General features: G+C 38.4%; 2 protein-coding genes across 6 annotated transcripts in view; one reads left to right on the top strand and one right to left on the bottom strand.

The window, feature by feature from the left end:
• Positions 1–23,530, bottom strand: part of SPATA7 (spermatogenesis associated 7) — a 41,210-nt gene extending 17,680 nt beyond the window's left edge. The window contains exons 1-5 of one of the 4 annotated variants that reach the window (XM_061463769.1): positions 23,478–23,530; positions 18,350–18,485; positions 12,769–12,849; positions 12,028–12,120; positions 10,579–10,626 (exon numbers count right to left, since the gene is read on the bottom strand). In XM_061463769.1, coding sequence (XP_061319753.1) covers positions 10,579–10,626; positions 12,028–12,120; positions 12,769–12,849; positions 18,350–18,368 — 241 coding nt within the window. In that variant the 5' untranslated portion in view covers positions 18,369–18,485; positions 23,478–23,530. Of the gene's footprint in view, positions 1–10,578; positions 10,627–12,027; positions 12,121–12,768; positions 12,850–13,893; positions 14,610–18,349; positions 18,486–23,477 lie in introns of those variants that run through there. The other 3 variants (XM_061463767.1, XM_061463768.1, XM_061463766.1) reach the window with 3 other exon arrangements.
• A 168-nt stretch (positions 23,531–23,698) lies between these two features.
• KCNK10 (potassium two pore domain channel subfamily K member 10) overlaps positions 23,699–26,509 on the top strand; it is an 85,521-nt gene continuing 82,710 nt past the window's right edge. Inside the window, exon 1 of one of the 2 annotated variants that reach the window (XM_061463765.1) lies at positions 23,699–23,787. The gene's annotated coding sequence lies outside the window, so the exon portion shown is untranslated. Of the gene's footprint in view, positions 23,893–26,509 lie in introns of both variants that reach the window. The other variant, XM_061463764.1, reaches the window with a different exon arrangement.

The following is a 26,509-nucleotide window of genomic DNA, read 5'->3' as shown; positions in this document are numbered from 1 at the left end:
ACATGCAAGAAATCCTTGCTCACACCATAGAAAAATAGCAAGTAGCCTCCCCAGTACAGAAATCCGTGGCAAAACAAGCAAGTTCATGTCAAGAACATAAAAAATGAAGGTGAACAGTGTAAATGTACCACTGTCAGATCAAGGGGGAAAGTGTTATCAGTCTACACTGCCCTGCAGTCCAAGGCCTTGTTCACAGTGCCCATGCAGCACAGAAGACAAGCTGGGTATCTATGCTACCAGGTAAAGAGAGGAGCACAAAATCACAGAATCATAGAATAATTAGGGTTGGAAAAGATGGGTAAATTTTCTGTGTTTGAGTTTACTATCGAGTTGGATATCTTGCATAATACAGTCCAAAGTTTTTGTATATTGTGAGCACCCAGGTGCCATAGATGAAGTTCACAAAGTTGAAAAATCCAAATAAGGCTGATGAAAACCATTAATAATTTCCTTTTCAAACGGGAAAGAAGAGGGTTTATATAAGCAAGTACACTTCTGAAGTCTGCATACACAATGAAACCCATTTTAACTGCTGTCTACATTTTTCATTCACTTAACACAGACCCATGTATATGAATGTTTTGATACAGACACAGAGACATAAAGGCCTTTGTGGATTTCTTCTCTGGTTTTGTAATGCATTTATATCATACTCTGGTAGGTAGAACCCAATCTGCATGTGCATTACTATACTTAACGTATGAAAATGTAAGTAACTTTGGGGATTGGTGTGGTACATTCTTCCAGAGAGCTGAGAACTACAGCAATCTGAGGACATTTAGTCAACCTTTAAAATACATTCATCTGTATACATTAACCCCACAGACATGTTAATCTCTAGCAATTATTTAAGTATGTGAATTCATTTTATTAAACATTTTCATCCTCTTTTAAACTAGAAATGAACGTTCCAGATGAAAAGTCCTTGCTCTCATCCCTCATGGAACTGATACGTAAAATATCAAGTAATTTCTTTTACGGCTGCTGGTTTATACAGCATATTCCATTAGGGTACTTACAATGCGAAGCTGCCATTATTACTGGAAAAACATTAGCTGAATTAAAATATGCCTTGCAACAGAAGAAAAAATTATACTGTACCATTAAATAATTAAAACTCAATATTTTTCTCCCTATGCTAAATTATTATTATATGGCTATTTTAAATTACTATTATTTCTAATTGCATTTGTCTAAAAAGTTAGACACAAGCACTCAAAAATTAGCTACAGGTTAGAAGCTTTATATGTTTGAGATAAATAATTATTCACAGTCAGCCAATAGAGCCTGTCTGTGTTTGCACATGCATGGAAGCTGCAATAACTCAAGTCTTGCCTACTGTTCAGGTAAAATGGCAGGTTGAAACCCACCTTAAGTGTTGAGTAAATATTTAAGGAACCAGTGAATGAGAGCTCTATGAAGCAAAAAAGCAAATCATAGACAAGTATGGGTGACTCATCTTGCAAGCACATGTAGCCGCCTGAAACAAAAACGTTCAATTGCTTAGGTGAAAAGTGGATTTGTGTAAGCCAAGACAAGCTTTATCACTTCACTGCATGTTCTACCTGCATATCACAGCTTAACAGGACTTTCTGGGTAAAATGCAAAGCAGTGTGAATATTATTGCAAAACTGAGTTCTTGCCCTTATTTTGCCCTCCACAGGATAAAGCCTGAGATTTAACACACATGGACAGACTCTGCCTTTACCACTGTTGAAAACTATCAAAGCCAACTAGTACAAACTACTACGTAAACCTCCTCCAGGACTGTATGCTAGCTATGACTCCTCTCAATTAAAGCATGGCTTGTGCCCATGAGTAAAGGAAGAACAGCAAGTACGCCAGTTAAGGCTATCTTTGCATATCAGAATGACCCACTGGGATTACTGTCACCTGTAGGGGAAATACAGTCTTTGCCTTGCATCAGTCAAATAGAGAGCTTAGATCAGCTAATCCATTAAGTGCATTCCAAGAGCTAGAGTCACTCATGCATATTGAAAGACAAAGCGGGCATATGCAAAACAGAATAGCAGAAAAATCCCAGTGGTGTACCAATCTTGTTGCCAAAATCAGCGAATTTTCAGGCTAGATCAGCTGTAAAAGCAAGGAACTGTGAAACCAGCCAAGCAAGAGATAAATTCTTCTTGAAAAGAGTTAATGCAGATGTAATCAGACAGCTGGGTGGAAGTTAGTATCGTCCTGAGGCAGTCAGCAAGTAACACAGACAGGGTATAGGTACAGACACAAAAACATGCATGCTGCCTACCTCCCCTTACTTCCCATGTCCTTTGTCCAAGCAGGGACTGAAAAATCAGTCCATCTGACTTTAGCCAGACAGAAAATGGTATCATACAAATAGCCTGAACCTTTGAGACACTAATTACAATACAACTGATAGGAGCTACGGCCACCATACGTAACCACTTGACCTGCAGATGTGAATATAGTATATACAGAAAGAATGAGAGTAGCATTCAGGAAGAAACAGTTTTAAAAGGGATGTTTTCTGTTAATTGCTTGCTCACTGCTGAAGATACCTTCTGCTTCAAATCAATCACTTATACAGCTTCTTTAGTTTTCAATGAGGTTACTTAAATATGACAAGAGTGCCCTTGGAATACTGCCACAGATTAGTGGCAGGTAAACACCAACTACATTTGTTAACAGATACTTAATTTCACTGCAAGTCTTTTTTTATACATTTATTCCAAAAATGTATCATACTTGTAGAGTTAAACATGGGGAAAGTTCAAGATAATAAGTTCAAGAGAGTTCTTGTGACAAATAAAGCAAAAAAGAAAACCACTTGGTTTTTTCCATCACTCTAAAAAGGGAAAACTAAATGTTTAGGAATAAAAAAATACAGGCTATAGATCCAAATAACATGAGTCCTTTTTAAAGCCTTATTAGAGACTTTAATTATATCTCATTAACTGTGCTCAAAATCACCACAAAGATTTACAGTAAAGAGAAAATATATTAGAATATAAACAGAGCAATGATTTTTATATATCAGATAAATTCAGACTCTGTGAAACTAAATTCCATAAATTACTGCACCCACCCCATGAATCTGTTTTCTTAATTCTGTTGTGAGTGGAAGCACAAGGAAGACTACGAATTTTAGAAATGAAACTGTAGCATTCTCTATAAAGAGCTACCTATAAAACATGGATCAATCTGTCATAGAAGTAACACTTTCACCTAGGCAAACAACCATTCCACAAAGAGCACACCACACTTTCAAAGCAGATATGACATTGTTATAGTTCCCAGTTAGGATGCTCCCTCTATGGGCTTGATTCTTTTTTCCTTACGCCTAGGCTGCAGCAGCATTTCTAGACACATATTTAGAGTTATGAAACAATGTCATACACCCGGAAGAAATAAAATAATCATACATACCACACTCCTAAGCAGCTTGAAAGCTCTGCGCTTATAAAGACAGTGCGATTCAGAATGCTAGTGGTTGCCCTTCGCTTTGAATTTCCAATCTCTAAATTTATCTTATGTGACATCACAGTACAATTGGCAGTTAACCTTCAAGTTATTTCATTTTTGATGTAAATAATCAATGTCAGACAATGAAATACTAAGTTAGACTTAAATTGAGTTCAGCTCGCAGAACAATGTATCTCAGAATTGTCCAACACCAAGCATTTCTCCATTGTGTTATTATATCAGCTATTTTTGCAAAAACACACTTATGGTTATTATTTCCCTTATGAATTCTCTTAGATAAACAATGCAAACATTAACCTCATTTCTGCTCAGCTTGAAGTGCCTGCATACACAATTAAAATGTTCAGTGTACCGGTGGTATTACTTCTGCAAGCAAGCTCTTCCTTTTGTAAGAATTTTTACTATCAGCTTCCTAGCGCTATATAAATCTCCCATCATTTAAGCATCTGCGGTGAAATCTCACCAAATGCAAATTGAATTTGCCATTGGGTGTGAAATTTGGGTTTCTCGTAAGTCTAAATCTAAATTTCTTAACGCAGAAATTTTAATTCTCGTAACTCTAAGAGACAATTCTGCAGTTCTTCACATGCATTACCAGCAGCACTGCTTCATCAAATCAGGGAGGAATCACCACTATAAAAGCTGACAAAGGATTTATTAAGGGTTTGGTTCTACAGCCTTGCTTATATCAAGTAGAAAATGTCTGTATCACGGTATGTACTTCAGGAATGTGATCCTGCCTGGCAAAGCTACTAATGACAAAATCTGGCCATTGTTAAAGCTTGGAAATAAAGCCTAACAGTGAGACATAAATCCTTCAGAGGAATTTCAGGAGAGGCTGGAAGAATAGGATTATTCCAATTCCATCTACATCTGATCCACATATGGGGTCCTCATCCAAAAGGTATCTTGTAGATACTTTTGTCAGCCAATATATTTTATGCTCCTCAGTTATAGAGGAAAATGGTATAAAACCAACACTCCCCACTCCCCAGCAGACAGACGGTTAAAGTAGGTAAATCTAATTAAAAATCAGAGACACGTTTTCAATAATAATGATTAACTTCTGAAACAACTGCAGAAGGAAATCACATTTTCTCTATTTCTTGATCTTTACAGCTCAAGACTGCAGGCCTTTCCTGTCTATGTGACTTACTTATCATATTCAGTATGGTTGTTGAGTTCCATATTAGGACAACTGGACAAAATTTTTGGTCTGCTTAATTCATGGTGTCAGACTAGTTGATCTACTATCTATTTGCAACTACAGACTATGAAAAATGTGGTTCTGATGTACTGAATACATCTCTAAAATTAATTACCTCTCATAAAAAAGAAAGAAAACATTTCTGCAGCAAAACTTTCAAGTAAATAACTTCTACAAAAAGAAAAGAGAACTAAGTTAAAAGTGCAGGCTTATAAAGATTTTTTTTATACAGTGTGTTTTCTTGCTCTCAAAAAATTCATGCTTAATAAATATACTAGAACACCTTTCTAAAGACATACGTGAACTCTGAAAACATACATGTTACAACAATTTGAGTGTTTGACTTTAAGAACTTTCATCAGTTGCTTGTAACTTTAATTTTCAGAAATGCATATGGAAGGACAAGACTCAACAGAAAAGCTAAGAATCAAAGATGGGAAGATTTTGTGAAAGGTTCCTGTAAAACAGCGGCTACAACAAAATATGTAAAACAGCTTTTCATAGATCTTTGCTTTTCATAGCATAAAGGGTAGACAAATATAATGTAAACTATGTGATCAGAGGAAAAATTAAATACATAATTATACAAGAATATATAGTTCTTTATATTTCTACTTGAACCTAACCCCCTCAATAGTAGGAAAACAGCATTACTAATCAGTATGAATTGTTGTCTCTCCCATCCCTCAACCCCTCCTTTCCCTTCCCCCTCTTCCCCCCAAGTATTCAAGATCCGTAATGCTAAAATAGATTTCTGGTGGGTAACTTCTCAGAATAATTTTTTTGTTTCTTCTCCACCACCCCACCACCCCACCTCCTTCCTCAGTATCAAAGAGTCCTGCATTCCCAACCACACTAATCACCGGGTTCAGCTTGTATGCCCTGTTGGAAAACCTCTAAACATATGGGTTGAAAAGTTAGTACTGTCAGAAACCAGGCATGTGTAGCAGCAGCTGTCTTACTTGGCATAGCTTTTGTCAAGTTTTCTGGCACAAATTCCACAACCATAGACTTCTAATGGCTACTGGTATCAATCAACATGCTTGGACTAATTCTGAACATAGAAGTTTCACATTTCAAGAAGTTTCACATTTTAACAACTATTTTAAGTCAGCAAGGCTGATCTAATATACAAGAACACGCTCACTGCTAGCCCAGTGGCATGGCAGCTTGCCTACTTTGCTGCCAGCTAAGATACCAGGAAAAGAACAGTGGAAACTAAATCCACTTTAAGGACAGAATACATTCAGTTGGCCAGACACTGCCAACTACAGTATCATGTTTAATTCTTAAACACTAATGACTGATTCATGGCAACAACCCCAAAGGGAAATATTCACCTGCTACTTTAGCAGTACGTGAAGCACATTTTCAGGGGGTGTTTTTTTTTTAACACTATCTGCAGCAATTCTGATTTGTAACTCTACGGTATTAATAAACCATAGAATTTGAAACTGAAAACTTACCCCCCCTTCCCAAATCTCTTTTGAAATAGAGGGGGAACAGAAACCTTATTTGGGATGAATTAAGTAACAAGACAACGAATACAAAGAGAAAAAGGTAATAATATGCTTCAGCTGAGCAAACGACAGGTACTGAACTACTGGAAGAATAAAGCTGTAAACACTTCAGCCTCAGTGACACTAGAGATTCTGCCAATATTCAGTCATATTGATGCTGACACTGTGCCTGTGTAAATCGTGTGCCCCACCTCCAGCCAGAAAACAGAAATAATTTTGAAAATATTCTAAAAATCCTTTTCCTTTCTTTATTTCTCAATACATTTTCAATACGCTCATTGTGTGGAAATGACAGCCAATGGTTCAGGCAATCTGTTTCCTAAAAGACACAGCAAGAAAAACTATTCTCCAGTGGATCACTAGAGACGCTACAAATGATACCTTGCACTGAGCTTAACACCTGAACATGTAACACCTGGTTGGCTATTACAGAAATCTGTAGTTCTTGATGAGCAATACATAGAACAGCAGGAAAAAATCCAACTACTCATTTTAAGTATGAAATAAATTGAATTATCAATTTCATTCTAAACATCTAGAGTCTGCAATAGTCCAGATACTAGACAAGGGATGTCTGTGTAGTCTTAAACCTTAAATACCTTGAGACCAATAATGAAGAGTTTGAAAGTAGATGTGCCCTATGGAATTATTCCTTTGCTAACTCTGCACAAATTTCAGCCTGTGTGGCATTCTTATCTGCTTATAAAATGATCTCAGGTCACAAAACATATGAAGAAAGCAGGTCAGAAAAAAATAAGTTACATGCTGTTGTGGTTTAAACCCAGTCAGGTAACTCGTTCACTCACTTCCCCCCTTCTTGCCCTCCCCCTACTCCCGGAGGGACGGAGAGGAGAATCGAAAAGAATGCAACTCCCACGGGTTGAGATAAGAACAGTTTAGTAACTAAGGTATAACACAAATCACTACTGCTACCACCAGTGATAATAACAATAAAGGAAATAACAAGGGAAGAGAATACAACACCTCACCACCAGCCAACCGATAACTCACCCCCCTCAGCCCGACCAAGCACCGACCCATACCTCCTCCAACCCTGCAGTCTCCCAGCCCTTCCGGCTCACTCCCAGTTACATCCTGGGCATGACGTGCTGTGGTATGGAATACCTCTTTGGTCAGTTTGGGTCAGGTGTCCTGTCTCTGCTTCCTCCTGGCTTCCCCTCCTCCCTGGCAGAGCATGAGGCTCACAAAGTCCTTGGCCAAACCAAAACATCGCTATCAGCTCTGTTCCCGAGCTGAAAGTCAAAACACTGCACTACACCAGCTACCAAGGAGGAGAAAAATGACTGCTACTGCTGAACCCAGGACACATGCACACATTTGAGTATCAATATTAATTGTTAAAGATTCTTATGAGGAAAGAAAAATCTTAAGTATCTGGTACAAATACATATATGAAAATCCTGGACCTGCTGCAGTTGAGACACTTCTGCCATTGACCATCATGAAACAACAATTTCAACTATGGCATCTAAACCCCTTATATTCCACCATCCAAAATTTGCCTTTTAAAACTGGAATTACCATGATAAAAGCTTTCTAGTTCTAATCCTGACAGCTTTTGAATTGGACATCTGGAAAAAATCTTTCAGCTATGCAGATATTGTGATACTGGAACGGGTTATTCAGGCTGCAGAATCTCTCTCAGCCAAGACTTGGCTGACTGATCTAGCGCTGGCAGAAGTCTTATCTTGAACAGGAAGCTCAGGGAGGTCTAAATGACCCGATAGTCCCTTACAACCAAAATGTCTGTGATTCCATGAAAGCAGGTATGTGACAGAACCCCTGTTTCAGTCCCTGAAACATTAGGAGAAATGACAATGCATATAGACTGAGCTGTTGAAGAGACAACACTAAACAGGAAATCTATGAACCAGTGTTTCTTATCTCTATCAGGTACACCCTCTTCTGAAATGGTAAACAGAACCAGTAATCAACCTGTATAAATTCTAGCTTTGTGTCGGGGGCAAGTGCTGAACTCCAGTGAAATCAGATGTCAAGACATTTCTCTCACTCTTGCAGATAAAAAAAAATGGAAATTTTCTACTGCGAGAAAAAGAAGTGTTTGCAGCACTTTATGTATATAATTTAAGATGGAATGTAGTTGGGAACATTTTTCAGCACTGCAAAGTAAAAACACCACATTAAGAAATATTCTAATAAAAACATATTGTTTACATAAGTTTGCTTTATGACTTTACTTTTTTTCTTTCACTTGGCACTCTCACTTTTATTAGAGAACATGAAGCACCTTACAAAATAAACCTGAAAACCAGGACAGAGACAAAATTCTGTCTTAAGAAGCCACTTTTATGTGGAAAAAAATACAACATTATTCATTGCTTTGTTAAACAGATTTTTAAAGATGGCAAATTCACTGTCACATTATAATTGCACAATTCTTCTCAGTGCAGAACATCAAGCGAACGTTATATGTTAGAACTGAGCTAAACCTAAGGATAAAAAACTCTAACCAGACTGGATACTCAGCTCTGGAGACTAAGAAATAAGTCCAACATTTCTTCCAAATGAATCCTGTGCTATTGACTAAGTTTTTTCCTTTGTGAACAGGAGACATTAAGGGCTGTGGCGATTGCATGCATGTTCTAGTAAGATAAAACATAGCAGCATTTTCTAGCCCTGCATGAAAAGACGTGAAAGAACAATTTAGTGAGGATTTATTGTACCAATTTTATCAAACAGATGGTTAAAACAAAAGCAGCAACAAAGGTGAAATGTTTCCGTCACACCCTGTATAGGAGATTAATGTTCTGTCTGTGAGCAGGACAGAGTTACATAGTCAGATATCGGTCTAAGTAAAATGAACTGAAAGAAAAGAATTGCACAGAGCCTTGCTACCCGAAATGGAAATTTCCTCACTTCAGAGTGCACCTGCTAGTGTCATGATAATTATCTGTTAAGGTTAAGGCACTGTTGCTGCCTCCCAAAATGAACTCATTATTCAGGGAAATTCACTCAGGTATGAAACACCCAAGCTATCAGCTCAGAAGCATTTTATCTGTAAAGACAGCAGACTCAAAAATAAATGGGCATTTGTTAGCATTGAGAAAGACCCAATACCTCAAAAGGTACAGAAGAATACTTAATTAGGGAAATAAAGATTCTAGCAGATGCAGAAAGAACAGCTACATGAGGTTTTTATTACACAAAGACACAAATGTAAATATTTTTCTTACACCAACCCTGTATTTTCATGCGGGTTTCAAAGCAAATCTTGGTAGAGCTGGAGCATGAGAAAGAAGGCTTTTTCCAGATGACTCTGAAGAACAGGTGACCTGAATTCCTACTGCAATCTGCAGATTCTAGACGTCCCTGCAACACTGTTGCTACTTGCACTGCACCTTTTGAAAGCAGAAGGCAAGCCCACACACTGTATCTTTAATATTAGTGCAGCTTCTTTAAATCAGACTCGAAACATTATGTGGAAGTACTGCAAAAGAATTCTGATGAAATTTAGTATTTCACTAAAAGGATGACTGATTTCCTGCATAAGCTCTAGTTACTCAGATAATTTTACAAAGCAGTATAACTCTGGCTTGCCTGGATTTGAGACTAACAACAAAGAATTCTGTACTCAGAAGGTTTATCTTCCCATCCTAAGAGAATAGCTGATTTTTCTCCAGTAATTCAGCAGTTGTAACTAAATACTGCATTAGAGAAAAGGACCAATAGATCACAGAAATATACATTTGTTATGTTAACAAACAGCTGCTATTTACTCCTTTGACTAATACACTTCGTTTAGTATTCCATAAAACAGTGATCTGAAAGTATTGGTCTATGAAGTAAGGCTACAGTACTGATATTTTTAAACAGTGTTAAGAAATGAGACAACTTGCAGAAAAAGTAACTGCAGTTTAGTCCAGGCTCTGGAGCTTGTAACTGCGAAATGGAGCAAGAAGTTTCAGTCCTAGCTCCCAGAAGCCAACATTCCCAAAATTTCTCCTGACCTTGCACTTGTAAGCTCTCTTCTTCAAAGTTCAGTCTTACATCACAAGAAAAGAGAAAATGATTACATTCCCCTTATATGCTCCATTAGCTGCACATGGATCCTTAGCAAAATTAACCATGATCACCGACATCACTGACAGACTAGGTCCATCTCACCAGCATTACATTCATCACAGTTCTTACAAATACCTGGAGCAGGATGCAAAAAGCTGAAGAAACAAGCAGATATATGAATGCTGTATATATATTTATAAATTAATACAGACTATATACTATATATAAGTATATATTTATTAAGGGTTATATTTTATTGTTATGCTTCTATTCCTCCGTCTCTTTTATTCTATTAAGTTAGTGTTACAGAAGCCTTTGCAGAATTAATGTAGCACAAATACTTACATTTGATGCTGGACAGCCTACTTTTGGGCACTGAACAGTCTACAGCTGCTGAAAATAAGAAAAAAAACAAATGGGAGTGAGTCAAAATTTACTTAGTATTTGTGAAGGCTAGAAAAAGGTAGCCATTAATCAACACAGAACAAAGACTAATTAGTTAGAATGCAGCAAATTTTCTCTATTTTAAAACATGCTATTTACTGTGTATTTAAAGTGTTAGGTTGATATTAATACAGTCAGAGAATTTTTGAGATAAGGATGTTAAAGTAAATAAATATTCAAAGAAAGAATCATAATTTAAATGATGATTCCTTACAAATTTTGTGATGATGGCATTTAATTGCACATCTGAGGATACTAAGGATGCTACATAGCAGAGAGATTACAGTATACTTTTGAGCATGGACTCTGGCAGAATCTGAAGCCCCAGTGTACCTGTCTTGAAAGAAGGCATTTAACTTAAATACTCAGGACATCCTGCCAAAAGTTGTAGCATTGTAGGACTGGGAGCCCTACAAGAAGTTTATGCCATGAAGAATGAAAATAGTCTGTGAACTGTAAACAAAATTAACAACTATTTACAGATCTTCTGAACTTTGTGCATGATATTAACTTTTTAAACATAGTATTTCAGACTCCTTACATGACCTTAAAAAAAAAACCTTTGGCTGTAATGCAGTTTAGTTTCAATTGTAGCGTTGACAAGAAGATATTGTCAGTTCATAGTGGAGTAATCACACATTTCTAAATCTGAAAAATTTTTGTTCAGGATCTCACCATAATTAAGAAACATACAAACATGTACAAGTTTAATAGGCTCCAGATTTCATATTTGTCTTTTGGTAAACACAAGTACTTTCTAGCATTAAAAAACGTGACAAAAACCCCATACACTTTTAATGCTTAAAAAAACAGAGTAGCAACATGATTTTCTCATGTGTAAACACAGAGGGCAATTTTCAAAAGCCTTAAAACTCAACAATAACATTGACTGCAGTATCTACAAAAAAGTTAATGAACATTTTTTAAACAAAAAAAAACAGTAAAAAGACACATAATTGTCCAAGTTTAACTAGAAATGTTCTGTCTTCATTTCTAAAATAAATTCTGTATGTCTGCTGTTGTCACTATCTCCATGATTTTCAGTTTGGCATATTATTTCATAATTCATTATTTCATCAGAAGCAGAATGAAGCAAATACAGCACAAAATGCCCTAAAATTAAGTAGTATCTTCCATAACAAACTTCCAAACTACAAAACTTCAATCTCAATTCTAATTACTAAACTACTAAGTAGCCGCCATATCTCCTTGCTGACATCACTTTGAGTAAGAAACAGAAAGAAAGTTACACTTCCTACAGATCAATTCATTCCCTCTTAATACAAGCTCATTCTGGGAGAATAAGCTAAATCTTTGAGTAGAAGGTTCATTCACAATGCACGTTTTTACCTTTGGCGGAAAGGATTTTGTTATAATGAAACATCATGTGGTCTCTGATCAGGTATTGATTAGTCAGACTTTGAGAGGAGTCGATGCAGAAAGCTGTAAGATTAAATGTATTTGAATGTTATAAAAGCAGGCACAAGAGTACTAAAATCTTAAACAGTTATTAACTGCAATTCAAAGTCACAAAGTTAAATTACTGTGTGCTTAAATTCTTTGCTCAACTGTAGTCATTTTTCTTTACCAGTTGCCATCATATGAAATAATCCTGTCTGCTTCCGCTCCCCACCCCCAGTCAGACATTAGCTCAATAAATAGCTACAGAAGTGGCTGAAATTGAACTATAAAAACATCAGCATGGAAATTTCCTGTTTCTCCGTTCTATGCTCTTTTGCAAAAGGTGCTTAGGGTGGCAGTATGGCACAGAAATTGGTCCACGTAAACTACTCTCACTGTAAATGTTTAACCTCAAAGGTTCTTTAATGCAGCAACCATACACATACTCCAGCTAATACAGATGTGATATTGTTACATATTTGCTTATCTTGCTATTTGTAGCTAGCAATACAGTCAAGGCAAAAATTACTCCTCAAACGTATTTTCAGTAATGATTACTAAATGTAAGTACTATTTAACATCACCAATTAAGATCAATGCAAAAGTTTTAATTATAAAAACATTTTAATCATAAAATCAATGAATTCACATAAAGGAACCAACCTTCTGATGAAAGCACAAGTTACTTACCATTACTTTTAGTACTTAGTTGTCCTTTAAATGGACTTGCTGGACCACATCTAGGAATGGTAAGAGGTCGATATTCACTGGCTTTAACGAAGTGTCAAACAAGAACCAAAAGTCAGAAGGAGAACGAACGTGTATTTTTACAGACAAAAAAAAGTAGAGTCTTTCTCCAAAGAGCTCATGAACAGCTGTATTGGCTCTTTTTCATAAAGGAAAAAGAGCTTATTTAAACGTGAAGATATTACTCAAATACAACAATGCAGTTAAGTAATTTAATCTAACCACCAAGGTACAATAGTAGTGCTTTCACTGGTTCAGCGAGTTACACATCATTTCAGTCTGAACTTTACATTGGTTGTTCAACTGCACAGAGACATGGCCACAGTTTCTTACTTACACTATCCTTCAATTTGTTTCAAAGTTCTATTGATCAAATTTTATCATTATGTCAAATGATTAATGTGAAAAAAATATTCTGTACGTAGACAATGAGTGTGGTAAGCATTATACTAAAATGTAAATTTAATAGATTGAAGAGAATTATGTTCATGTAAAAATTCATCCTATCAATGAGAATATACAATTTAAAAAATCTGGTTTGCCGTTCGATCTTGGGGCAGTTTGATAGACTGGGAACTCTACAGGCAAGTGCAGATGCTGACAAAACAAGTTGTTATGAAAAATGACGGAACTTGAATGAAAAGCTTTGCAACTCCTTCTCAGAAACAATACTGTACTGCCAATGCACACTCACTGTCTGCTATGCAACCTGTGATTGAAAGATCTGCACCTGAACTAATTAAGTAGCTGCAACACATTTAGAACAAATCTGAACAGGAGATACACTATTATTACAAAACATTCAAGGAACCCAACACACCCAAAATGCAAAGCAAAACAAACAAGGTTTCTTTAACAAAGAAACACATACCACATTTACTTAACAACAAGTCTAAAACCCCACAACCAATTTCTACAGATTTGTTATTATTATCAAGGCCCATATGGTCTTCCCATTCCCACCCCACTTCTCATCTGTCAGTTCAAATGTCTGCAACTGCCAGCTGTTTCCTAGCACCTGGAGGCACTTACAGCTCTGGGGCACTAACTCCACTGCTGTACATTTACTGGTTACCTCCAGCTTTCCACTCTTCACCAGATGAAGCAGCATACAGGACTACCCAAGATGAGTGGGCATCTCTTCTATGTGGCCTTCAGTTGGGTTGACAAAGGCAGATATAATTAGAAACTCCCTGGGGGTTGCAGAAGCCGTGATGAAAGCCATGCCACATGTTAAAAGCCCCTTAATCCCACATGTCATGGCTTCTTACATCCTGCATGTCCAGCACCTGGGTTTCCAGGAGCTTTTTTCCATTTCCAACTGTTTTATAAAGACTGCTGGAGTACTACTGCTCTATTTTAAGTGCAACAGTGTGTCACACAAGATGGTTAACCTGGTGTCTGACTATTAATTAGTAGATTGCAGCAAAACAAATCATTAACAATATTTTAATATAATTTCCCCAAAGGGCCTTAGATATATAAAAAGACATACTGTACTAAATTTCAAGTAACTGGAAATAGTTTGGGAAGCGACAAAAAGCATTAAACAAAGTAAGTAAAATGAAAGTCATTAGCATATGTGGAAATTTGCAGAGTATTTTCTTGGGACCCTGCTGTGAAATGATGCTAAATCTGCATCAATAAACTCAATCCTTGTTCTTACAAAGCACAACAAATACCAGGGCAATTTTTAATTAGTATGTGGCCTTTATACAGTATGGGCTTCTGTGGCTTTACAGTATTAGAAGCAGTGCCTTCAAAAATAGTGCTCCCTCTCCACTTTCCTGTGAAGTTGCCAGATCAGCAGTAGGAAAGGGGCAAGAAAACGTTTTTAAAAAAAAAGGGGGGGGGGGGAGAGAAAATGCTATTGCATATTATTTCAACCCTATCCTGCAACTGTTCTATCTTTATACTGTTTTCTTTAAAGCCAAATGACAACATTCCTGCTCATCTGTATCAATTTCAAATGGCTCATTTTAAATTCTCCCTGTGATTCAATTCTTTCTAATCTCTATTTGTGATTTAAACAGATACATGAGCAAACAATCCTAAATTATTTTTAAAAATAATAAATTTCCAAACATACAGCAAAAATTTATTAGATTTAGAATGACTGTCTCCATAATGACTATAAACCTTTGCCAATAAAGGCGTTCTTTATTGTTTAGGTATTATCTTTCTCTGCCATACACTATTACATACAAGTGGTATTCACCGTCTAGCTGGATATCCACCCTGAAACCCATGAGCTCCTAAAGTTACAATGTGTTTAAAGAATGTAAATCTCTGGGAGGGCTTGAATGTTAGATTATAAAATTTCAGCAGATGTTTGTCCTAATGATAAAAAAAAACCCTCACATATATGCCGGAAATCTAGATTATAGCAGACACCTGAGAATCAGAGGGGTTTCACTCACATCTAAATGCTCCAGTATTTTCTATATGTCAGAGCTAGGTTATAATTCCAGAAGGAGACACATATGACACTTGGCTAAATGCTTACAATGCCCCCTCTATCTCCTTTTTACGTGAAAGAAGCATAAAAAGGTAAGTGCGGGCATCTTAAAAAAGTAGAGAGATTGTTATAACTACAGTTGATTCTCTTCAGGTAATCTAAATGACTTTGCCCTGAGTTAAAGGTGATCAAAGATGCTGAGAAACCTGTTGCTTTTACTGTCTCCAGCTGGAGATGTGTCTGTTCAGCACTATAGAAAAAACAAGATTTTGAAATGGTCACTCACTTTGCATCACCAGCAGATGGCACACTGATAAACTCCGTCAAAAACTAGTCTACTGGTTTTGTCCATTACAATTAATCTTTATTAGGCTGCAAGTGGGGGTTAGTGATCCATTGATGGAAGCTGTATTGATTTAAGACTCTGAGCACAGCGAAAGCAGTGTGCCTTTTGGTTACTTTGCCTTTTTTCAAAACCGTGACTGCAAGTGAGAATTTTTTTTGGTGAAAAATTTTCTACCGATTTTGAGGGCTCTTAAGTAATAAATTATTTGGGAATAGGAGCACTTGTCTCAACTGGACTTTGCAGAACAGATTGAAGTACACACAGTGCTACAGCAGCTTTTGCAATAATCAGGTTTTTCTAATTAAAATGCACACTTTCTATGTCTTAGAATAAAAATTCCCATCACAAAATGAAGGTTTATGTAAATATATTACCAGAACCGGACTGGAAACTCTTCAAGATAATTTAATTTCTTTAAAGAAACCATTCTTTGAGATTTAAGCCTCAGAAACTCAGATATATAATGGACTCCTGTCTTTGATATACTATCCATATAACTATGTGATGTAAGCGCACATTTCCTCATAGGTGTAAGTGGACTGTCCACAATGAATATAAAATCATGATTCTCACACTGTGTGAGAGATCTAAAGTACACAGGGCAAGCAAATTAAGTATTTCTAAAAATTAATTAGATCTTTTAGTTCCTTATTAATACTGCTATTTGCTTGTAAGCTTCCCCTGCAAGTGTGTGACACTGCACAACCAAACCCATTCTCTATAATTCTTTCCACCTGGTACCTAAGGTAAGTAATAATTATATTATTCCAAAGAGATTTTTAAAGTCTTTTGTTTAAATTATTTTTTTTCATTTTCATTTAAAATGCATCCTATCTTTATTTCTTATTTTACAGCCTTAAAAATGAGGAAATTGGTGGTTTCTATTGTTACTTTGTTTCCTGGTTGTTAGTGGCTATGCAGGATTTATTATTTATTATTATTCTACAAAACCATTTCAGATTTGAAACATAAATCTGTACTGGAAAGAAGCCCAGTCTTTCATTAAAACCTTCTCATAGGAAGGATTTTAAACACAAGTATTAGACTTACTATTTCTGTAACAAACCTGTACTTCAGACATGGCAAATAAAAAATACTGAAAATAAAACAATCAGCCTATCCTTACCCACAAAAACTTGTTACTTAAAAGATAATCCACAAAAAACCACAGAGACCTTAATTAGGATATTAGATACAGGCACATAAATCCAGCACTGCAAGCCACAAACATCCACTTAACTGTGTAGAGAAGTATGAACACCGTATTTTCCAAAGAGCAGCTCCTAAACCTTAGCTTGGGGTCAAACAACTCTCAGCCCTAGGCGGATCCAGACCTCAGGTCTCCCCAGCTGTTCCAGAAGAATATGTTCATCACTGCACCAAGGCATCAACCCTTTTGTGCAAAGGTTTTTTGGTGGCTCCACGACTCTTGCATTCCTGGTTGCACAGCGACCTCCTCTCAGATGGAAATACAGGAAGCTCCACTGTCTCTAATGGACAAGAACTGCATTATTAGCATGAGATGTGGGGATTTGATCTTCCTGAGGTTGATGACACTCAACCCACAAGTTTACTCTTCTAACTCTGTACACACTAATAATACTCTACAGCATTAATGCTGTACACATGCTGAGGAACAAACTGAAGTGGTTTAAATAATCTCCGTGAAATCCTAAATGACTTAGTAGTGATGGAACTTCCTTCAAACATCTAATTTAACATATCTGAAAAGGTCATAATTAAAAGAATGAAATTAGGACCTGAAATATAACTTCCTCTCTTTGGTACTATGGTAAGTTTTAAAGCAAAGTAACCATTAACTCTTTATGCTACAGAAATGGTTGTGCATATGAATTCAACAGAAATAGACACAGTAAATGCTGCTATCTCAAAGTACATTAAGAGATTAACCCGGTCACAAAAATCCATGCTGGATTTAAAGTGAATTTGTTTAAATAAGAAACTTTTATATTTTCAACTATTTTTCTATTAACAGGATTATATACTTAAAAAAAGGGAAAAAAAGAGTAAGAGGACGCTTCATTAGTGGTACTACTACTAAGGCCTTGTCGTGGTTTAAACCCTGTTGGCAAGTCAGCCATGCAGTCCAAGCTCACTCCCTCACCTTTCATCCCCCACCCCCCCTCCTCCCAGAGGGATGGGGAGGAGAATCAAAAGAATGCAACTCCCACAGGTTGAGATAAGAACAGTCCAGTAACTAAGGTATAACACAGATCACTGCTGCTACCACCAATAATAATAATGATAAAAGGAAATAACAAGGGAAGAGAATACAGTAACACCCACTGACTGATACCCAGCCTGACCCAGCAGTGAACTAGCCCTTCCGGGTAACTGCCCCCAGTTCTACATCCTGGGCATGACATGCTGCAGTATGGAATACCTCATTGGTTAGTTTGGGTCAGGTGTCCTGTCTCTGCTTCCTCCTGGCTTCCCCTCCTCCCTGGCAGAGCATGAGACTCAGGAAGTCCTTGGTCAGAGTAAACATTACTCAGCAACAACTAAAAACATTGGTGTTATCAGCGCTATTCCCAGGCCAAAAGTCAAAAACACAGGGCTGCACCAACTACTAAGGAGAAAAAATGACTGCTACTGCTGAACCCAGGACAGGGGCCTGCCTTCCCGTCAGTGTGGTTTACATCTTCCTACTATACCCCTAAACTCCTTTCAATTTCCCCAGTTTGCTGCCTTTTCCTTACCTGCAGTCATCCTCAACATCCCCTACTTGCTCAGCAGTGGCTGAAGAGGTGCTATAGGTGTTATGATTGGTCATCTAATTTAAGCTTCTCTGCTTACTTATCCTTGGTGACTAGTTCTTATCCTCTAGTTGCCTATCTGGGAACGAACACAGAACAGAATGACTCTCTCTGAAAAAATGTTTATAAACTCCTTGAGTTTTCTCCTACCCAGCCACTGACATTTGTGCCACTAAGAGTCCTACTTCTTAGTCACAAATAGGTGAAGTTGGCTAATAGATGCCAACTTTCCAATAATGGAAAGAGGAGAAAGCCAACAGAGAATAGTGACTCACCCACAGACTCCTTCTTTAGGAAAACATGTTGAAACGTGGCATGTTTCCACTGCTTTTCTGCATCACAATCACAAGAGACCTTCAAACATGGCTTTAGATTGAGCTGGTTACTGAATGCTGATAGTATTCCATTTTATTTGAGAGTTACAGTGGGGCAAAACAGAGCACTCTGTAGTCACACCTGTATTTTTTTCCAGTTCATGCAAGCAAAACAGAAGCCACTTGGACTCATATCGGTTTCCAGTGATACCAAAACTCCTATCAATTCTGAGAGTATAAAGTCTTAGATGTGAAGCCAACTTTAACAGAATCACATATAGGATTTGTTAAGAAATGGCTGGATCCACCAGAGGAAAAATACAGCCATTATTTTCTAAATTTTCTGAAGCAAAACTTGACGAACAAAGCCCCAAGAAACTACGATACCCTAATATTGAAACAACATCCCTAATATCCCATCTGAATTTTGCATGGGATCATTTGTGTCAGAGGCAAAATATGATTAAAATGATACGATATATCATTCCTTGACATATGCACCATCCATAATCTTCTAAGCCATTAATTAGATGTGCACTATTTATACACTTACTATGCTGGATTACACCAGATCTCTTCTTTACACCCATCCCTAATGCCTAAGAGTCAGGTCTCTCACTGCTTTACAATTAACATTCTAATAGTATTCTGCATAAATTAAAACCATGCAACCAATCTTATAGTTCAAGAGTCAAAGCCTCCTCTGATAAATTTAAGGACTCTAGTGTACAGTAGCCTTAAAAATATTTGTTACAGTTTTCCCAGCTACAGGTTTCACATGACCAGTTAGGGAAGTTTTGGATGCAAGTTATTGCTCTATTCATACTTCAAAAGCAGAAAGAAGCGGCTGCATGCGTCAGCAGCACATTCTGTGATCCAAACTGCAGACAGAAGCAAATGAACTTTAGTAAGACCCATCACCATTTGCTTGGGCAGCACCTCTAGATTTAGCAGTGGCACCAGCAGTTTCCTATTTTCTAGGAGGGTGTGTGAGTGATAGTGCTCCAGAAGCGACCGTATGTTACTTTTAAATCATATGTGTACAACTATGAATATTCATATCACAGTTTAGAAATGTCTTCCCTAAAAGGTTACTAACCTGAGTTCATTGAATAGTTGTGCCTGTGCAAGATGGTAAAAGGTAATCCAGGAGCATACTCTACCATGTGCTGTAACAATTCCTGTGGAAACGGTGCTGTTAGTCAAGGGCACTAGCACACTAGCTCACAAGCATGTCCTACATGACAAATGTGACTTCTACTGCTACATGAAACTCAACAGTATGTCATCCCACAAACATCCATGTTGAAGGTGTTTCAATACCTAATGTCAAACCAATCAACAGACAAAATATATGTACATGTCTAAATGGCACACTATATTTAGATTCTTCTATGCGTATTGAAAAAAAAACCTCCTTTGTTAGTATAATCTGTGCCTACAAGGAAGCTCCACAAACACCTCATTTGCACTATTAACTTCCACCCTCTCGTATCTCTAACTGAAAATACATTAGCAAAACCCTAACTGAAAATACATTAGCAAAACCCTAATGCACAGATAGCCTCACCCAGAGTGGAGAGCAGAGAAACCTCAATCCACTGTGCTTTAGGGAAAGTTGCAAGGTATAATCTGGAGCAAAATAGCTAGCAGGGTTAATGATCTGAATCCTGTTTCCTTTAGCACATATTTCACTTGAAGCATGCAAGAAATCTTCAGTGAAATGGGACTTAAGTCAGATTACAAATTTAAATTATTTGCTAAATGGAAATGGGATTAGTTAAGTGACTAAAACTCAATAGACTAATGGTCAAATTAAAGATAGGCTTAAGGATTCGCTGAACCAAGGTTTTAATTTGGTAAGAAGTTAAGGTCGGTGATTAACATTTCCCAATATAAATTAAAATGTACTATTATGCTTCAAATAGAACTTCAAAATGTCCATCCTTCTTTGAGGAAACAGATTCTTTTTCAACCTCTTTGCTGGTCAAAGGCAACTTCAGCTTCTAAAAAATCAAATTAGTATTACCAAATCAGTGCTCGAGTTTAAAAACTGTTTGTTCAAGTGGCAAATGGAGGAATACAAAGGAAAAAAAACACAAAACAAAACCAAAACCAACTCAGAAGTCACAGATGTGTTTTAACACCCTTCCAGCTACAGTCAAATTAGTGCACAGATTTCCTGCAATGCTGGAAGAGTCTAAATAAGATGGTGCTGTCTTTAAATACGGGAATATTGAAATTTTGGGTTAGAGTCTCTGAAGCCTGTGCAAACTGCCTAAACTTAGCAGCAGCCTCTATGCACCAATAATGGCGACTTCCCCATCATTCTAAGAGAAAAGCAACACAAGTGTGTGTCATTGATTATCAGTAAGTATATGATTTCATTGCTGTTCAGGTATGTGGCAATCAGCGGCTGTGGGAATTAAATAGCCCAATGCAGAAGACTGGACTGAAACAACAAACTGGTTTAGAATGTCATTATTCAGATTATTTGAGGTCACACTATAAATCTGTGACTATATGAACCAGTTCCTGAAACTGCTGCAGTAAATAACTTGAAGGTTTATACCTGGAATTAGGGTCTAATTCTTTAATATTTTTATTGAGGAAAAAAGTCTCAGCCTTATTTGAACTTCGAGAAGACCTAGATGCAAATCCTATACTGTCAACATTGTTCCTAGACTAAAACCAAAACACAGCACTGCACCAGCTACTACTAAAGTAAAATAACTGTTACACCTGAAACCAGTACAGCTATGTATGTATATATATATAGGTGCAATATATATGTATATATGCAAAAAAATAATTATTTTTGTTACGTATTCTTTAGACTAGACAAAAGAGAAACCCTGATACAAAACAAGCATAAAATCTTGCTTCTTTCTTTACAATGATGAGGCCAGGTCTGAATAAGAAACTTTTAAGAGTATACCAGTACATCAATTCCCACCTCATCTGTATTAACATTCTGGATACAGAGCACGTAGATACAACTGTCCTATAGAGAAACCACAAACATTATGTGTTTTGCCTCTTTCATAAACTGTCTGCAAGCAATCCAGTGGCTGTTCTACCAAGTTTGCTCAGGTACCCAGATTTCTAGGTTAGCTCATTGTAAGGAATTAGTATCTCTGCCTGGGCTAATCCCTGTTGTCTGTAAGGGTTGTTCCTGTATGTCTGTGAAACTAGATACTGGGCTGTCCATTCACCTACTTCTGACTCCATGATAACCTCCTATGCAGACAAGCAATTGCTTCCCAAGTAGAGACACACACATTTATTCTTTCCTACTTTTGAATTATTTTTTTACTTTTTTGTTAACAGGAGTCATTCATGCAAAGCTTGCTGCAACCTGGATGAAATTTAAATCTTGCATCCTACATATTCTCATTTTATGGTCAACAGACAGCATGTTTTCCAACTATCAAAATATTTTGAGAATTAAAGGAAGACTAATCAGAAAAAGGATAAATTTGTAATAAAATTGCCTTCACACTCTATAGGACATAAAAACTGCATGCACGAGATACTGATTTTTGTTCTGAATTTCGTATTTATGTGTAGTATCAGAATTCATGCTCAAACTCCACTTTGATATCTGCTGTAGTGACATCCATCACTATCAACAAAGACTGGCACTGATATCAAGATGCAACATGAAAGCGTAACGTTATCTCAAAGGATCTGACCTTAGGCAGCTACCTATGATTTTGACATTACAGTGCAGCACTGAGTAATTACTATCATTTACATTCTGCATGTAATCCCATCCAGATCTAAAAATATTTGAGGCATTTTCCAAGCACCAGAGTTGGCTCAGGCAAACATTTTTGTGTGTTTATGCCTGTTTTTATCATGAATGACAAATGCCCCTAAGATTATTCATAGGAACAGAGAACAACAGTAGCCCACAGATGGTTAAATCTGGGTAAGGAATCACTTTATGAAAGCTTCAAAACTTTTGAGTCTTTAAGTACACTTGCCTTAAAATCCCACCAAACCAGAACACTTGGATCTACATCTAAATGCCATGTAAGGGATGCTCTACAGTGTAAAATCCACTATAATTCCGAATAGCATCTTTGGAGAAGAAATAAATTGACTCCCAGAAGCACAGAAGGCCTCAAAAAGGAAGCGCTGACAGCGGCAGCCTGGAACATTCACCGTAGCAGCGATAATGTTACATCTGTTCAGATACATATGCACACTTGCGACGATGGCTGTAACCTGGACAGTTGAAGGCCGCATTTCTCGGAGGATTATAACCTTTTAGGGGGTTTATGTGTGACCTTTCACAACTCCAGCTGCCAAACCTCGCCCACTGAGGGCAAGCGCTTGCACTCGGCCGTTTCCACCACCTCAGCCGCGCTGCCTCGCAGCCCGGCCTGGGCACAGCTCCCCACGCGTAACAAACAGGGCGGCGCAGCTGAGGGCAGCCGAGTCCGAGCGGAGCGAGCTCCGAGCCTCCTCTGCGCCGGCTGCAAGAACCCCGGCGCCTCGACCGGTCCTCGCAGTCCCAGGGCGGCGCTGTACCTGCCCTCCGCGCAGCGGCTGAGCCGCCTCCGCCATGCCCGCCGCCGCACGCCGGCGCGGAAGTGGGGGGGCACCGCCTGCCCTCAACCCCGGAGGGGAGACGGGCTCGCCAGGCACCCCTGCGCCGGGTAGCTACGGGGAAGTCAAGGCGACAGCCGGGCCCTGCCGGCTCTCGCTCTCCCCACCCAACCACCGAGCCGCCACCAAGCCCCTCGCACCTTGGCTCCGCCCGCTACCGCTCTCCATCCTCAGCCCCATGCTCCCGACAGGGTCAAAGGCGCTGCACAGACCGGCGCTCCGGCCACCAGCAACAAGCGGCTGGGCCCCCGCCGCTGGCGGGCGGGCGGGGCGGGGCGGGGCGGGGCGAGGCGCTGCGCCTGGCCAGCCGCGGCCTAGCTCGGCCGCCTTCCGCGTTGCCATGGCCACGGCGGCGGGCGGTGGCGGATGGGGAGGCCTACGCCCCGCGCCCCTGCCGTGAGGGGTGCCCGCTCTTGCAGCCTCAGCCCCAGGTTTGGCAGCGCGGAGAAGGTGCGGGGAGCTGCGAGTACACCCTCACCCCTTGGGCTGGGCCCCAACGCGTCTCTTCAAGCGATGCGTTGCAGCCAAGCAAACGTTTTGCCCTGCCAGTGAAAGGTGCCCTAATTATTTAAGCCTTTTTCTTCTAACTTGTCAGGGAGCCAAAGAATAATGGATGCCAAGGAGTGATTTAAGGCAAACTGCTCATATTTCAGAAGAGTGAATGACAAATCGAGAGCCTAGGGCATTCCCAGCGCCTTACACTGAAAAAATTCTCTGTACCTTTCAAAATAGTGCCTTAGAAATGAACCACAAAACCAAACTTTTGAGAAGCAGCATTTGATCCCATCACTGCTGAATGCTGATGTGTTGGACTTTAACTTTTGAAGAAGCGATAGGCTCATATTTAAGTTTTGTCAAGCACATGTTTGTTAGACATCCCTTTGTGTGTACCTTTTATGTGAAACTTTATCTCACTGCTTGGCCAGGGGTACAGCTTTCACCACCATAGCCAGACACCTCAAAAAAGAACACGTATTGTCCCAGCTGGAGGAATGTTCCCCTCACCAGCTAGAAATTATTATTAATCACAGGGTGAATGCAGTTTTTCAAGTTATTTGCTACTCTTCCTTACATGCTAGGAAAATAGTCTGAATGTAGTTCATAATCATAGCAAACTCAAGAGAGTTGTATTTTAAAACAGTTTTTCTTCCATATTCCTGCCTCATGCGGAGCTCCCAGTAAGTCACACAAACATTCATGCTGGATGAAACCTGTGGTTTATCTACCCCAGGACTTTGTGTAGACTCTACCAAATACTTCAGAAAACTTTTCAATAGTTGACTATTTCATGTTAGCTGAAATGTCTAGCTAACCCCTAACCGTTGATGGTCAGCTTCTGCTTTCCCTTGCAATTGTAGATATTCCCAATAGGTATACAGAGTCCGGTTTGGATATGGCCTTAGTTCTTGTGCTTCACGTATTAGTGATCATTTTGGCAGTCTTAATTATTTTTTTCTGTAAAATCATCTTTACATGTACTTAGTGTTACATTTGTCTGGGAGAGATAAGGAGAAGGAACATACGCCTTGGAAACCCATTGGTACTCCGTCCTCTGGTGGTTGTCTGTCTTTCTGACTCCTTTTTTTATCAAACATACATTCCCATGGCATTTCAACTACCATCAATTATGATACCACAAACACTTTTTTGTCAAAACAAAGTAATCTGATTGCATTTTGTCATTTTATTTCTCTTGATGTGAGGGAAATGTCACAGAGAATGTCTGTCCTCCTCACTCCTCCACACAAAACCAACAAATCCAGAAAGCCCTAAATTCAACAGGTTTGGGTTGGGTTTTTTTGTTTGTATTTTTGTTGTTGTTGTTGTTTGTGGGTTTTTTTTGTTTGTTTGTTTTGTTTTTTTTTCCCCTCTGAATTAGATTTTTGATTGCATGTGAAATTAGCGATTTAGGGAAAGGTTTTAGGAAACTGGTCACAAAAGTTCATGTGTTTCAGGGTCTCTGGTTTAGGCTTTGGTATAATCCAGACAATTAAAACTGTAGAATCTAGAGGTAGAGGCAGTCTTAAAAAAAGTTTCCATTTCAGATACCTGAAGATACTAGAGAGAATATAACTGCATGAGATTCTCATCTCTAGTGGTATCCTTAAATCTCTATTGACTGCAGAGACCATGCTACAGACATCATCACTACTGTTTTCTTTTTTCTTTTTTTTTTATTTTTTAATGAGCTGCTCATAGTAAGATTTTTATACTTTTTAGATACTTCTTCTGTTTTGTTGCCTAAATTCTGAATTTCAGGTTCCGAAATTCTCAGTGTGTTGTACCCAACATGCAGTAAGTAGGCTGTTCTGTCAGACCCAAGTGGTGGATTTCTCATACTCTCCTCCCTATTGTTCCTATACTTTTTTTCCCACCATGTAGATGATTAAAACACCCAAATGTAAGTGACCATTTTTAGAAACGTATCACAGCTATTCCCCTGGTTTCTAGGCAACGCTGAGGGAATGTTGTGATTTCCACTAGTTCCCTCTCAATCGACAGCCACAGAATCCTGGAGATGTCCTGGCTCTGCATTTTTTTTACCTCCAGTGGCAGCACAGAACAAAACTTTATTTCTAATTGGCCTGACTTACGGTTCTTTGGCCTTAGGCTCCCTTTGGTCTGTGAGAATATACATATTGAAAGTGTAACTAAAAAGTAACCCATATGTACAGCAATATGCTAACACATTAAGTCCTGTAATATGTACTAAATAAAAATAAGCCTTAACAAAAATTGAGTCAGTATTGCACTTTGATCCATCCAAAAATGTACAGAAATAACTAACAGATTGCTGCAGAGAACCTACCATTTTTGGAGAAGCAATAAATGACAAAACATGTAAGATTTGCCTTTTCCCAATTTGAAAAGGGGAAACACAGCACTGAATCTTATTGGCTGTCTTTTTCAGTAGGACATTTTCCATTTTTGCTTGTAATGCATTACACAGAACAAGGTTTTAAAATGTACTTACGCTGGGAGAGAATGAAAGCAGCAGGAATGTGTTAGAATCATAGGGTTGGAAGGAAGCTTATTTAGTTCCACCCCTGTGCCATGGGCAGGGACACCTTCCGCTAAAACAGGTTGCTCAAAGCCCCATCCAGCTGGCCTTGAACACTTACAGGGATGGGGCAGCCACAGTGTCTCTGGACAACCTGTTCAGTGTCTCACC

This window comes from Pezoporus flaviventris, unplaced genomic scaffold (assembly GCF_033815535.1).
Source record: "Pezoporus flaviventris isolate CSIRO_AGI_PZ_B2104156 unplaced genomic scaffold, CSIRO_AGI_Pfla_v1 ptg000036l, whole genome shotgun sequence".
Lineage (NCBI taxonomy): Eukaryota > Metazoa > Chordata > Aves > Psittaciformes > Psittacidae > Pezoporus > Pezoporus flaviventris.
Note: the sequence above shows the minus strand (reverse complement) of the source record. Positions and strands in the feature narration are given on the sequence as shown.